At 50.5% G+C, this 16,099-nt stretch overlaps 1 protein-coding gene across 5 annotated transcripts in view; it reads left to right on the top strand.

Moving 5' to 3' along the window:
• Window positions 1–14,062, top strand: part of LOC137335079 (DENN domain-containing protein 3-like) — a 121,349-nt gene extending 107,287 nt beyond the window's left edge. For 4 of the 5 annotated variants that reach the window (XM_068000182.1, XM_068000183.1, XM_068000184.1 and 1 more), the window contains 5 exons: window positions 761–930; window positions 2,088–2,224; window positions 3,253–3,371; window positions 5,803–5,940; window positions 12,677–14,062. In XM_068000182.1, the coding sequence (XP_067856283.1) occupies window positions 761–930; window positions 2,088–2,224; window positions 3,253–3,371; window positions 5,803–5,940; window positions 12,677–12,868 (756 nt within the window). In that variant the 3' untranslated portion in view covers window positions 12,869–14,062. The remainder of the gene's footprint in view (window positions 1–760; window positions 931–2,087; window positions 2,225–3,252; window positions 3,372–5,802; window positions 5,941–12,676) is intronic. The other variant, XR_010966324.1, reaches the window with a different exon arrangement.
• Window positions 14,063–16,099: the final 2,037 nt, after the last annotated feature.

Here is a 16,099-nt window from a genome sequence, read left to right as displayed (position 1 = left end):
CCAGCCTGTCTCTGTCCTCCTGAAGTCTGTTATTGTCCTCCCCATTGTTTACTACATTTCTGAGTTTTGTGTCATCTGCAAACTTTGAAATTATACCCTCTATACCCAAGTCCAGGTCATTAATATATATCAAAAAGAGCAGTGGTCCTAACACTGACCCCTGGGGAACACCACTGTATACTTCCCTCCAGTCTGAAAAACAACCGTTCACCACTACTCTCTGCTTTCTGTCCCCGAGCCAATTTTGTATCCACGCTGCCACTGTCCCTTTAATCCCATGGGCTTGTGGGAGCGAGTTCCACATTCCCACCACTCTCTGGGTAAAGAACTTTCTCCTGAATTCCCTATTGGATTTATTAGTGACTATCTTATATTTATGACCCCTAGTTCTGGTCTCCCCCACAAGTGGAAACATATTCTCTCCATCTATCCTATCAAACCCTTTCATAATTTTAAAGTCCTCCATTAGGCAAAGAAAAGAAAATAGTTACCGACCAATGGCGACAATCCCACCAAAAACTCCAGAGGGGTGAGTTTTCCTCTCCACCCCCTGGGCTCGGGCAGTAATCTGACGGAGCCCGTTATCGATATCCGGGGTTTGGTACACAGACATACAAACATGGCGGGCAGGAGAAGGGCAACTGGTCCATCAAGCCTGCCACAGCGTTCAGTTGGGTCGTGACAGAAGCCAAAAAGGGCAGTGCCCAACACCTGGCTCCAGCCGCCAATGCTGATGGGCTCTCTCTCCTTCCTCGCGTAGAACTGTATGATCGGCATCAGCTACGAGCAGGTGTGGCTCGGCTCCGAGGACTCGTCCATTTACATCATCGATACGCAGAGCATGGCCTGCAACAAGCGACTGGTGGGACACCGGAACCAGGTGTCGGACATGATCCTGGAGGAGATGGAGGAGAGCGGGGACAACACCAGGTGATCAATCCCCATCGGATACAATCAGCGGCAGCTCCCCCTTCACTAAAGTGAAGATTGAACCTAACAGAGAGTCAAGTGTCCAACAATATCCCTCAATACTACCCGTCACCATTCACAAACATCGTCCCTAGTGCAGGAAAAGGCATACACACTCACCCGTACACACTCACCCGTACACACTCACCCGTACACACTCACAGGTACACACTCACCCGTACACACTCACCCGTACGCTCTCACCCATACACACTCACAGGTACACACTCACCCATACATACTCACCCGTACACACTCACCCGTACACACTCACAGGTACACAGTCACCCGTACACACTCACCCGTACACACTCACCCGTACACACTCACCCGTACACACTCACAGGTACACACTCACCCATACATACTCACCCGTACACACTCACCCGTACACACTCACAGGTACACAGTCACCCGTACACACTCACCCGTACACACTCACCCGTACACACTCACCCGTACACACTCACAGGTACACACTCACCCATACATACTCACCCGTACACACTCACCCGTACACACTCACCCATACACAATCACCCATACACTCTCGCCCATACACAGTCACCGATACACACTCAGCGATATACACTCACCCATACACACTCACCCGTACACACTCACAGGTACACACTCACCCATACATACTCACCCGTACACACTCACCCGTACACACTCACCCGTACACACTCACAGGTACACACTCACCCGTACACACTCACAGGTACACAATCACCCATACACTCTCGCCCATACACAGTCACCGATACACACTCAGCGATATACACTCACCCATACACACTCACCCATACACACACCCACACACATACACAGGTACACACTCACCCATACACACACCCATACACACTCACAGGTACACACTCACCAATACACACTCACTGATACACACTCACCAATACACACTCACAGGTACACACTCACCAATACACACTCACCAATACACACTCACCGATACACATTCACTGATACACATTCACTGATACACACTCACAGATACACACTTACCCATACACACTCACGGACACACACTTGCACACTCGCCGATACTCATGGGCAATGTATGAAGTACTTTAACAGTTTCCTCTTTTCTCCCCCAGTCAGATCTACTCCTGCAGCCTGGATGGGGCCATCATTCTCTGGGACCCGGTACTGATGGAGGTGAAGAGTCAGTTCCAGTTACCTCAGTGTTGGAGGCTCACGTCCATCGCCCTCCATCACGACCAGATCTGGTGCTGTGAGTTTGTCTCCACCCTTACAGCGGGGAGGGGGCAGGAACAGAGTGTGTGGGGTTAGAAGCCTAATGCTAGATTTACTCTAAGCCCCGGTGTTTGTATCCCTATCCGTGCATTTTGTAAATAAACAGAAGGGCCACAAAGACATTCCTTAACCTGACGTTCCCAGACGATTTTGTTCCCCAATTGCCCCCCCATCCCAAAGGCCCTGATCTTTTCTGAGGAATAGTTCCACGAGCGATGACTGCCTTCTAGTGGTCATTCCTCATGTGTGAGCTTAGACAGTGAATGTTGCCAGGACTATTCAACTGTAGTGTACATCGCGGCTGCTCGGTGCGAGGACAGTGATCATGAACTCGGGCTCAGTTGTTTTCTGCGACCTGTCCCCTGAAGGTCCGGGGTGGGGGGGTCCAGAACATTTCACTGCTCTGTACCGAGGTAAGATTGACTATCGGTACAGAGCAGTGAAATGTTCTGGACCCCCCCACCCCGGGTCAGTATCATCCTGGGAGGGGCATCTCCCCACTCAGCCATTGAGAGAGTTGGATCACTTTTATTCTGAACACGTCAATAATTTGGAACCTACAAAATGTATTAACCGAGTTCAATTTAATTCCTTCTCTACTTCTTCCTCACTCCTCTTTTCGCTCTTTCTCACTTTCTCTCCTTAATTTGCTTGACCTCTCTCACTCCCTCTTCCCCCTTTCTTGTCCCCTCTTGAGCTCTCCTTCTCCATCTCTCTTTACCCCTCTCTTGATCTTCCTCTCCTATTCCCTGTTTTTCCTTCTCCCTCTCTCTTTCTCCATCTTTCTCTCTCTCCCTTTCTCTCCTCCCTCTCCCATCTTTTTCTCTCCTTCCCTTTCTCTTCCATTCCTCTCTCCCCGTCTCCTTTTCTCTCGCCCTTTCTCTTCCTCTCTCTTTCTCCCCCCTCTCTCCCCTCTCTTTCTCCCCCCTCTCTCCCCTTCTCCCTTTCCACCTTTCTTTCTCCCTCTCTCTCCTTCCTTCTCTCCTCTTCCGTTTCCATTCCCAGGTGTTGAGTACAGCCTGTTGGTCCTGGCCCGCGATGGGAGCCAGCTCCAGGAGGTGACCTTCTCACCCAGTCCGGACAGAGGATCCATCCTCATGACCTACTTTCTCATTATTTCTCAGGTACATTAATCCCAATTCTCCTGGGGATCGAGGAGTTTGTGTTTGGGGGATTGGGGTGCAGAGGGTTGGGGGTCGGGAGTTGGGGCTGGGAGATTGGTAGTCGGGGGGTTGGGGCTGGGGGTTTGGGGGTCGGGGGGTTGGGGGTCAGGGGATCGAGGGTTGGGGTGGGGAGTTGGGGGTCAGGGGGTCATGAGTCAGGAGTGGTGGGTCGGGAGTCAAGGGGTCGGGGGTTGGGGGTCGGGGAGTTGGGGGTCAGGGAGTTGGGGGTCAGTGGGTCGGGGTCAGGGGATTGGGGTTTAGGGGCTTGGGGTTTGGGGGTTGAGGGTCAGGGGATTGGGGGTTAGGAGTTTGGGGATATGGGGTCAGGGGTTAGGAGTTTGGAGGTCAGGGGTTTGGGGCTGTTATTAACTTTCTGCCCTTCCCGCAAATTCTTTTTGACTGTTTTCAAAAATCATTTTTTTCCATTTCCTGCTCATATTCATCCTTTCATGGACTCTGCCCAGTTAACCTCGAGGGAAAGTTCTGCACCAGTACTGACCCATTCATCTACCCGCACGTTCATGCCCGTCTATCTCCTCCCTCACATCTTGGACTGGGTACAAGATAAATCTGGTCATCTGAGAGTTAACCCCGCTCTCTTAGAATCATAGAAAATTTACGGCACAGATGGAGGCCATTCGGCCCATCATGTCCGCGCCAAAAATGAACCACCCAGCCTAATCCCACTTTTCAGCTCTTGGTCCGTAGCCCTGTAGGTTACGGCACTTCAGGTGCACATCCAAGTACTTTTTAAATGAGTTGAGGGTCTCTGCCTCTACCACCCTTTCAGGCAGTGAGTTCCAGACCCCCACCACCCTCTGGATGAAAATATTTTTCCTCAGCTCCCCTCTAATCCTTCTACCAATTACTTTAAATCTATGCCCCCTGGTCACTGACCCCTCTGCTAAGGGAAATAGGTCCTTCCTATCCCCTCTATCCAGGCCCCTCATAATTTTATACACCTCAATTAAATCTCCCCTCAGCCTCCTCTGTTTCAAAGAAAACAACCCCAACCTATCCAATCTTTCCTCATAGCTAAAATTCTCCAGTCCTGGCAACATCCTCGTAAATCTCCTCTGTACCCTCTCTAGTGCAATCACATCTTTCTTGTAATGTGGTGACTAGAACTGTACCCAGTACTCAAGCTGTGGCCTAACTAGTGTTTTATACAGTTCCAGCTTAACCTCCCTGCTTTTATATTCTATGCCTTAGCTAATAAAGGAAAGTATCCCGTATGCCTTTTTAACCACCTTATCTACCTGTCCTGTGACCTTCAGGGATCTGTGGACATACACTCCAAGGTCCCTCTGTTCCTCTACACCTCTCAGTATCCTCCCATTTATTCCCTTGCCTTGTTTGCCCTCCCCAAAAATGCATTACCTCACACTTCTCCGGATTGAATTCCATTTGCCACTTTTCTGCCCACCTGACCAGTCCATTGATATCTTCCTGCAGTCTACAGCTTTCCTCCTCACTATCAACCACCAATCTTTTACCCTCCAACCTCACACACACAGGGAGACACACACGTGCACACAGACATACACAGGGAGACACACACGTGCACACAGACACACACAGGGAGACACACACACAGACATGCACAGGGAGACACACGCACACTGACATACACAGGGAGACACACACATGTGCACACACAGACACTTTACTGACATGGATGAAATGCAGGAACATCAGTGCTAAACAGTAAGTTGCAGTAATGGGTGACCTGTGGAGTCCGGGCTCAGTTGATGAGATTCTGAGGTAGATTCCTCACTTACCCTCCCGGGTGTCACACCCCGGGGGGATTGGACTCATCACACGCCCGCTTTGGCCCCAAACCCCACGATCCCATCCCCAAGTTAAAATCAACTTAGCTCAGTGGTTGCACTCCTGCCTCTGAATCAGACAGTTCTCAAATCAAGACCCAGTGCAGGGCCCCACGCTTCAGGGCAGTACTGAGGGAGGGTCCGTACTGAGGGAGGGTCCATACTGAGGGAGGGTCAGTACTGAGGGAGGGTCAGAATTGAGAGAGGGTCAGAACTGAGGGAGGGTCAGTACTGAGGGAGTGCTGCACTGTCGGAGGGGTCAGTACCGAGGGGGGGTCAGTACTGAGGGAGCACTGCCGCGTTTCCTACATTACAACAGTGACTACACTTCAAAAGTACTTCATTGGTTGTAAAGCACTTTTGGACGTCCCGAGGTCATGAGAGGCACGATATAAATGCGAGATCTTTACCTCCAGCTCACTTTTTCACTGTCTGGGACTTTCCTGCTTTAAACGACAATATCAAGACAGCGAATAACTTTACAGATTCCCCTCGCCCTCCCCCAGTGGTCTGTCCAGTGCGGGATTGCTCCAGTTTAATCTTGGTTTGATTTTCTGTTGTAGAAAGATGAGCTGTGGATGGTTTGCAGTCAGAGAGCGAATCTGTACATCTGGAAAACGGACAATCTCAAGGATCCCATGAGAATAATCCCACTGCCCAACTGTGCAGAAATCATCTGCATGATTCACGTGAAGAAACAGGTTAGAAAGTAACAGGAGGCTGAATCGGGATAAGAAGTCAAACCCGAACACTAACCCTAACCCTAACACTAACACTAACCCTAACCCTAACCCTAACACTAATACTAACCCTAACCCTAACCCTAACCCCAAACCCCAACCCTAACCCTAACCCCAAACCCAACCCCAAACCTAAGCCCACACCCTCACCATACTCCTAACCCTAACCCTAACCCCAAACCCAACCCCAACCCCAACCCTAACCCTAACCCTAACCCCAAACCCAACCCCAACCCCAACCCTAACCCTAACCCTAACCCCACACCCAACCTTAACCCTAACCCCAAACTCTCACCATACTCCTAACCCTAACCCATCCCCAACCCCAAAACCAACCCTAACCCCAAACCCAACCCTAACCCTAACCCCAAACCCTCACCATACTCCTATCCTTAACCGATAACCCAACCCTAACCCTAACGCTAACCCTACTCCCAGAGTGATAAATTGCCATTTGAACCTGGGACTCACCATTGAGGGAGCAGAGGGCCTTTGGGAGACTCTCCACCTTTGGCCAGGACCAGCCTGGGTCCCCCTCCCACACAGCAGTGAGGATCCTCCCTGTCACTGGCCAGACTCACTGCTCCTGACCTGGATACATTCCCGAGTATATAACTGAATCCGTCCCCCGGTTTTGGGATGGAGTCCTGGCAGGGAGAGAGCGGCCGGTGGACGTTCCACCCGGCAAACTCCTGGCAGCCATTTGGCCCAGTCAGCCCGTGCCGATGCTCACCCTCAGTCAGCAGTCTCCTAATCCCATGTTCCCACCCTATTCCCATTTCCCTTTATCCCACCTTTCCTTCACCCACCAATCTAACCTATTAAATGTTGACCTGGTCTCTGTTTCAATCACTAACTCTGGTAGTGGATTCCACAGACTCACAGCCGTCTGCGTAAAAAAATATTTCTTTTTTTTTATTCGTTCATGGGATGTGGGCGTCGCTGGCGAGGCCGGCATTTATTGCCCATCCCTAATTGCCCTTGAGAAGGTGGTGGTGAGCCGCCTTCTTGAACCGCTGCAGTCCGTGTGGTGAAGGTGCTCCCACAGTGCTGTTAGGAAGGGAGTTCCAGGATTTTGACCCAGCGACAATGAAGGAACGGTGATATATTTCCAAGTCGGGATGGTGTGTGACTTGGAGGGGAACGTGCAGGTGGTGTTGTTCCCATGCGCCTGCTGCTCTTGTCCTTCTAGGTGGTAGAGGTCATGGGTTTGGGAGGTGCTGTCGAAGAAGCCTTGGCGAGTTGCTGCAGTGCATCCTGTGGATGGTGCACACTGCAGCCACAGTGCGCCGGTGGTGAAGGGAGTGAATGTTCAGGGTGGTGGATGGGGTGCCAATCAAGCGGGCTGCTTTATCTTGGATGGTGTCGAGCTTCTTGAGTGTTGTTGGAGCTGCACTCATCCAGGCAAGTGGAGAGTATTCCATCACACTCCTGACTTGTGCCTTGTAGATGGTGGAAAGGCTTTGGGGAGTCAGGAGGTGAGTCACTTGCCGCAGAATACCCAGCCTCTGACCTGCTCTCGTAGCCACAGTATTTATATGGCTGGTCCAGTTAAGTTTCTGGTCAATGGTGACCCCCAGGATGTTGATGGTGGGGGATTCTGCGATGGTAATGCCGTTGAATGTCAAGGGGAGGTGGTTAGACTCTCTCTTGTTGGAGATGGTCATTGCCTGGCACTTATCTGGCGCGAATGTTACTTGCCACTTATCAGCCCAAGCCTGGATGTTGTCCAGGTCTTGCTGCATGCGGGCTCGGACTGCTTCATTATCTGAGGGGTTGCGAATGGAACTGAACACTGTGCAGTCATCAGCGAACATCCCCATTTCTGACCTTATGATGGAGGGAAGGTCATTGATGAAGCAGCTGAAGATGGTTGGGCCTAGGACACTGCCCTGAGGAACTCCTGCAGCAATGCCCTGGGGCTGAGATGCTTGGCCTCCAACAACCACTACCATCTTCCTTTGTGCTAGGTATGACTCCAGCCACTGGAGAGTTTTCCCCCTGATTCCCATTGACTTCAATTTTACCAGGGCTCCTTGGTGCCACACTCGGTCAAATGCTGCCTTGATGTCAAGGGCAGTCACTCTCACCTCACCTCTGGAATTCAGCTCTTTTGTCCATGTTTGGACCAAGGCTGTAATGAGGTCTGGAGCCGAGTGGTCCTGGCGGAACCCAAACTGAGCATCGGTGAGCAGGTTATTGGTGAGTAAGTGCCGCTTGATAGCACTGTTGACGACACCTTCCATCACTTTGCTGATGATTGAGAGTAGACTGATGGGGCGGTAATTGGCCGGATTGGATTTGTCCTGCTTTTTGTGGACAGGACATACCTGGGCAATTTTCCACATTGTCGGGTGGATGCCAGTGTTGTAGCTGTACTGGAACAGCTTGGCTAGAGGCGCAGCTAGTTCTGGAGCACAAGTCTTCAGCACTACAGCTGGGATGTTGTCGGGGCCCATAGCCTTCGCTGTATCCAGTGCACTCAGCCGTTTCTTGATATCACGTGGAGTGAATCGAATTGGCCGAAGACTGGCTTCCGTGATGGTGGGGATATCGGGAGGAGGCTGCCACATCCTTGTCTTTTGCACTCACGTGCTGGACTCCGCCATCGTTGAGGATGGGGATGTTTACAGAGCCTCCTCCTCCCGTTAGTTGTTTAATTGTCCACCACCATTCACGACTGGATGTGGCAGGACTGCAGAGCTTTGATCTGATCCGTTGGTTGTGGAATCGCTTAGCTCTGTCTATAGCATGTTGCTTCCGCTGTTTAGCATGCATGTAGTCCTGAGTTGTTGCTTCACCAGGTTGGCACCTCATTTTTAGGTACGCCTGGTGCTGCTCCTGCCATGCTCTTCTACACTCCTCATTGAACCAGGGTTGATCCCCTGGCTTGTTGGTAATGGTAGAGTGAGGAATATGCCGGGCCATGAGGTTACAGATTGTGCTGGAATACAATTCTGCTGCTGCTGATGGCCCACAGCGCCTCATGGATGCCCAGTTTTGAGCTGCTGGATCTGTTCTGAATCTATCCCATTTAGCACGGTGGTAGTGCCACGCAACACGTTGGATGGTGTCCTCAGTGTGAAGACGGGATTTCATCTCCACGAGGACTGTGCGGTGGTCACTCCTACCAATACTGTCATGGACAGATGCATTTGCGACAGGTAGATTGGTGAGGACGAGGTCAAGTAAGTTTTTCCCTCGTGTTGGTTCGCTCACCACCTGCCGCAGGCCCAGCCTAGCAGCTATGTCCTTCAGGACTCGGCCAGCTCGGTCAGTAGTGGTGCTACCGAGCCACTCTTGGTGATGGACATTGAAGTCCCCCACCCCGAGTACATTTTGTGCCCTTGCTACCCTCAGTGCTTCCTCCAAGTGGTGTTCAACATGGAGGAGGACTGATTCATCAGCTGAGGGAGGACGGTAGGTGGTAATCAGCAGGAGGTTTCCTTGCCCATGTTTGACCTGATGCCATGAGATTTCATGGGGTCCAGAGTCAATGTTGAGGACTCCCAGGGCCACCCCCTCCTGACTGTATATCACTGTACCGCCACCTCTGGTGGGTCTGTCCTGCCGGTGGGACAGGACATACCCAGGGATGGTGATGGAAGAGTCTGGGACGTTGGCTGAAAGATATGATTCTGTGAGTATGGCCATGTCAGGCTGTTGCTTGACTGGTCTGTGGGACAGCTCTCCCAATTTTGGCACAAGTCCCCAGATGTTCGTAAGGAGGACCTTGCAGGGTCGACTGGGCTTGGTGTTTTGCCGTTGTCGTGTCCGGTGCCTCGTGGTCCGATGCCGGGTGGTCCGTCCGGTTTTATTCTTATTATGACTTTTCGTAGCGAGATTTTACAACTGAGTGGCTTGCTCGGCCATTTCAGAGGGCAATTAAGAATCAACCACATTGCTGTGGGTCTGGAGTCACATATAGGCCAGACCGGGTAAGGGCAGCAGGCTTCCTTCCCTAAAGGACATTAGTGAACCAGATGGGTTTTTACGACAATCCAGTAGTTTCATGGCCATCATTACTGATACTAGTATTTTAATTCCAGATTTTTATTTAATTAATTGAATTTAAATTCGCCAGCTGCCGTGGCAGGATTTGAACTCATGACTCTGGATTTTAGTCCAGGCCTCTGGATTACTAGCCCAGTAACATAACCACTATGCTACCGTACCCTCTTCTTCTGCTCTTTGTCCTAAATCTCTCACTTTTAATCTTCTAACTACGTTCCCTCATTCTAGACCATCCTCAACCAATGGAAATAGTCTGTTTCTACCTATGCTGTACCGTCCCTTCACAATATTAAACACCTCTATTGAACGACCAACACATTGAGATAGGGAACCTCACAGGGATGGGATCTTGGTTTGCGTGAAATCAGTTTGAGACCCACATCACAGAACTGTTCAATTTGCCATTAAATTGTTAACATTTCCTGACAGATAGACTATATATCTGTTACTATGTTTTTTCAGAAGTGGCAGGAATATTTTGAACCTCTGAAGTTTACTCTGCAGTGTCTGAGCCAGCTCTCTGCTGGACTAGCTCTAAACTAATCCCACTGCCCCACTGTCTCCCAATAGCCCTGTATCAATCCCAAACTAATCCCACTGTCCCGCTCTCTCCCCATAGCCCTGTATCAATCCCCAAACTAATCCCACTGCCCCGCTCTCTCCCCATAGCCCTGTATCAATCCCAAACTAATCCCACTGCCCCACTCTCTCCCTATAGCCCTGTATCAATCCCCAAACTAATCCCACTGCCCCACTCTCTCCCTATAGCCCTGTATCAATCCCCAAACTAATCCCACTGCCCCGCTCTCCCCCCATAGCCCTGTATCAATCCCAAACTAATCCCACTGCCCCACTGTCTCCCCATAGCCCTGTATCAATCCCCAAACTAATCCCACTGCCCCGCTCTCCCCCCATAGCCCTGTATCAATCCCAAACTAATCCCACTGCCCCACTCTCTCCCCATAGCCCTGTATCAATCCCAAACTAATCCCACTGCCCCACTCTCTCCCCATAGCCCTGTATCAATCCCAAACTAATCCCACTGCCCCACTCTCCCCCCATAGCCCTGTATCAATCCCAAACTAATCCCACTGCCCCGCTCTCCCCCCATAGCCCTGTATCAATCCCAAACTAATCCCACTGCCCCACTCTCTCCCCATAGCCCTGTATCAATCCCAAACTAATCCCACTGCCCCACTCTCTCCCCATAGCCCTGTATCAATCCCAAACTAATCCCACTGCCCCACTCTCCCCCCATAGCCCTGTATTAATCCCAAACTAATCCCACTGCCCCACTCTCTCCCCATAGCCCTGTATCAATCCCAAACTAATCCCACTGCCCCACTCTCTCCCCATAGCCCTGTATCAATCCCAAACTAATCCCACTGCCCCACTCTCCCCCCATAGCCCTGTATTAATCCCAAACTAATCCCACTGCCCCGCTCTCCCCCCATAGCCCTGTATCAATCCCAAACTAATCCCACTGCCCCACTCTCTCCCCATAGCCCAGTATCAATCCCAAACTAATCCCACTGCCCCGCTCTCCCCCCATAGCCCAGTATCAATCCCAAACTAATCCCACTGCCCCGCTCTCTCCCCTTGGCCTGTATCAATCCCCAAACTAATCCCACTGCCCCGCTCTCTCCCCATAGCCTTGTATCAATCCCAAACTAATCCCACTGCCCCGCTCTCCCCCCATAGCCCTGTATCAATCCCAAACTAATCCCACTGCCCCACTCTCTCCCCATAGCCCAGTATCAATCCCAAACTAATCCCACTGCCCCGCTCTCCCCCCATAGCCCAGTATCAATCCCAAACTAATCCCACTGCCCCGCTCTCTCCCCTTGGCCTGTATCAATCCCAAACTAATCCCACTGCCCCACTCTCTCCCCATAGCCCTGTATCAATCCCAAACTAATCCCACTGCCCCACTCTCTCCCCATAGCCTTGTATCAATCCCAAACTAATCCCACTGCCCCGCTCTCTCCCCATAGCCCTGTATCAATCCCAAACTAATCCCACTGCCCCACTCTCTCCCCATAGCCCTGTATCAATCCCAAACTAATCCCACTGCCCCGCTCTCTCCCCATAGCCCAGTATCAATCCCAAACTAATCCCACTGCCCCGCTCTCTTTCTCAGCACTAATGGAAGTAGTCCCAGTATCTCAAGTTTTGTTATTCATTCTCGGGACGTGGGCGTCACTGGCAGGAGATTTATTGCCCGTCCCTAGTTGCCCCGAGAAAGATGATGGTGAACCTTCTTCTTGAATAGCAGTTTGATACGACTGAGGGCAGTTAAGAGTCAACCACATTCCTTCATAAATCGTGGAGGCAGTGCAACTCCCACCGCACTTTTCCATCCTTTAAAAACTGGAAACAATCACTTGTGGATTTACCTCTGTGCAGTATTTTAGTTCGCTGGTTAACTCATTCACACAAATTCCTGTTGCAGTATTTTATTGTTGTTTAACTTAACTGGTGCACACAGAGGGAAAATACCCCCCCCCCCCCAAAAAAAAAAGCCATGGTGTTGTAAAAGGTTGCTGAGTGTTTGTTGTGTTTATTGTGGGGGCTCCGTGTCTCGGGCTGCCCCACAGTACGGAGTGACGCTGCGTCTACACACCGTCCCATTAACCCCCTTGCACTGAGGCTCTAACCCTGTCTGCTGATGTCTGTCCCTCAGGTCTGGGTCGGAGGGGGAGTGTCAGCCGACAAGACCAAAGGGCGGATTTACGTCATCAACTCCGAGAGCTACTCACTGGAGAAGGAGCTGGAGGCTCCGTGCGGCTCGATTCGGGCCCTGTGCTCGGCCGAGGATCGTTACGTCCTGAGTGGAACGCAGGACAGCAAGGCCATCATCTGGAAGGTGGACTGAACAGGAGACAGGGGGCCTGCATTTGGAAACTGGCTGACTGGGTCCAATCCAATCCGCCCCCCGGTTTTGGTGCGTTTGATGTTTTTTTTGCCACGCTGCTTGGGCAGTGTTTGATGGGATTCTATCCCCTCTCTCTCTCTCTCTCTCTCTCACTGTCTCTCCCTCCACCAGGAGTGGTGACACTGACTCAGCAACCAGCCGGTCCCGAGGAGATTGTGACCCAGTTCTGCGATTTCACACCCCTCCTCCCCCACCTCATGAAACCTTTCCGCAGCTCACAGCCGCCTCAACCAATCTATCTGCGGCGGACAAACTACCGACTCTGGGGAGGTCACCGGCCATAGACCGTCTGTGGCAGCGAACAAGAATCAAGACGACCAGAGCAAGAGGGAGAAAGAAGCTGGGAATTAAAGCAGTCACCTAACTTTCTTTTGTATTTAATGTTCTTTAAACGACGACTTAACTTCATGACTAAACTTGTGATTCTATGTGATCGGTTCTACAGATCAACTATGTCAGGAGGGTCTTGTCCCAGCACCCTATCAGTGCTGACTTCTTGCATCCTCTTTCCTTTACCCTAACCTACCGTCTTTCCATTTACTACAACTCACTTCAAGGAAGAGTCGAAGGAGCAGGGAGTCCGAGCAGGAGACGAAAGGGCAGTTGCAATAAACTCGAAAGGTTCAAATCACATCCTCGCAGAATAAAGGCTCAATTCTCCAAAGTCTGGGGCAAGAGTTAGCAATGTTCCTCATCACAGGCACTTGGCGCGTTACTCCCTTGTAACACACTGCAGGGTAAATGTTATTAAAGGGTGAGAGGTTTTATATACACATTAAACAAAGTCGACAAATGTTTCAAAAGAAAAATTTTAAAGGGTATGAGGAAAGGGCAGGAGAGTGGGGCTAATTGGCTAGCTCTTTCAGAGAGCCAGCACAGGTGCAATGGATCGAATGGCCTCCTCCTGTGCTGTAAAATGTTATAATTTGAGGAGTGAAATGGTTTAACTACAGGTTAATCTATAGTCTACGGTAACATGTCGCGAGCTGTCTCTCCCCCGATAACCCAATGGTACAGAGGGACCTGTTCCCCTTATGTGATCTCCCCACAGTCACAGAACTATCTTGAGTTTCTGTGTAACATTCTGGACAAAGCATTTCAACAATCAAAATTATAACAGCAATCTCAAGCTAACGAGTTTCTTTTGTATTTCTTTCTGTCCTGTTACTGATATCTTTCCTGTTACTGATATCTTTCCTGTTACTGATATCTGTCCTGACACTGGTGTCTCTCACTGATATCTGTCAGTTGTGGGGAAGTTACTCGAATCTATTATTAGGGACAGAGTGACTGAGCATTTGGACAAATGTGAGCTGATCAGAGAAAGTCAGTGTGGATTTGTAAAGGGTAAGTCATGTCTAACGAACCTAGTTGAATTTTTTGAGGTCACAAACGTGGGAGATAGGGGAGTGTCTATAGATGTTATTTACATGGACTTCCAGGCGGCATTCGATAAGGTTCCATATAAAAGACTGGTAACAAAAATGAGATCACATGGAATCGGAGGCAACCTTTTGACATGGTTGGGAATTGGTTAGGAGGTAGGAGATGGAGAGAAGGGATAATGGGTATCTACTTAAATTGACAGGATGTGACTATTGGTGTTCCCCAAAGATCTGCACTGGGGCCTCAGCTTTTCACTATATTTATAAGTGACTTGGATGAAGGAATAGAGAGCTGTACATAAGAACATAACAAATAGGAGCAGGAGTAGGCCAATCGGCCCCTTGAGCCTGCTCCGCCATTCAATAAGATCATGGCTGATCTGATCCTAACCTCAAATCTAATCTAAAGTTTATTGACTAACTAAGAGGTTAGGTGGCGCAGTAAATAGTGTCGATGGGAGCCGAAAGTTGCAAAGGGACATTGAGAGATTGAGTGAGTGGTCAAAACCGGGGCAGATAGAGTTCAATGTGGGAAAGTGCGAGGTCATCCACTTTGGACCAAAGAAAGATAGATCAGAATATTTTCTAAATGGCGAGAAGCCAGGATCTGTAGATATCTGCCTTGTTACTGCTCAATCCTGGAGGGTTGGCAGCTTTACTCTGTATCTAACCCTGTACCTGCCCTGGGAGTGTTTGATGGGACAGTGTAGAGGGAGCTTTACTCTGTATCTAACCCTGTACCTGCCCTGGGAGTGTTTAATGGGACAGTGTAGAGGGAGCTTTACTCTGTATCTAACCCGTGTTGTACCTGCCCTGGGAGTGTTTGATGGGACAGTGTAGAGGGAGCTTTACTCTGTATCTAACCCGTGTTGTACCTGCCCTGGGAGTGTTTGATGGGACAGTGTAGAGGGAGCTTTACTCTGTATCTAACCCGTGCTGTACCTGCCCTGGGAGTGTTTGATGGGACAGTGTAGAGGGAGCTTTACTCTGTATCTAACCCGTGCTGTACCTGCCCTGGGAGTGTTTGATGGGACAGTGTAGAGGGAGCTTTACTCTGTATCTAACCCGTGCTGTACCTGCCCTGGGAGTGTTTGATGGGACAGTGTAGAGGGAGCTTTACTCTGTATCTAACCCGTGCTGTACCTGCCCTGGGAGTGTTTGATGGGACAGTGTAGAGGGAGCTTTATACTGTATCTAACCCGTGCTGTACCTGCCCCGGGAACGTTTGATGGGACAGTGTAGAGGGAGCTTCACTCTGTATCTAACCCGTGCTGTACCTGCCCTGGGAGTGTTTGATGGGACAGTGTAGAGTGAGCTTTACTCTGTATCTAACCCGTGCTGTACCTGCCCTGGGAGTGTTTGATGGGACAGTGTAGAGGGAGCTTTACTCTGTATCTAACCCGTGCTGTACCTGCCCTGGGAGTGTTTGATGGGACAGTGTAGAGGGAGCTTTACTCTGTATCTAACCCGTGCTGTACCTGCCCTGGGAGTGTTTGATGGGATAGTGTAGAGGGAGCTTTACTCTGTATCTAACCCGTGCTGTACCTGCCCTGGGAGTGTTTGATGGGACAGTGTAGAGGGAGCTTTACTCTGTATCTAACCCGTGCTGTACCTGCCCTGGGAGTGTATGATGGGACAGTGTAGAGGGAGCTTTACTCTGTATCTAACCCGTGCTGTACCTGCCCTGGGAGTGTTTGATGGGACAGTGTAGAGGGAGCTTTACTCTGTATCTAACCCGTGCTGTACCTGCCCTGGGAGTGTTTGATGGGACAGTGTAGAGGGAGCT

Source organism: Heptranchias perlo, chromosome 19 (genome assembly GCF_035084215.1).
Source record: "Heptranchias perlo isolate sHepPer1 chromosome 19, sHepPer1.hap1, whole genome shotgun sequence".
In the NCBI taxonomy this organism is placed as follows: Eukaryota; Metazoa; Chordata; class Chondrichthyes; order Hexanchiformes; family Hexanchidae; genus Heptranchias; species Heptranchias perlo.
Note: the sequence above shows the minus strand (reverse complement) of the source record. Positions and strands in the feature narration are given on the sequence as shown.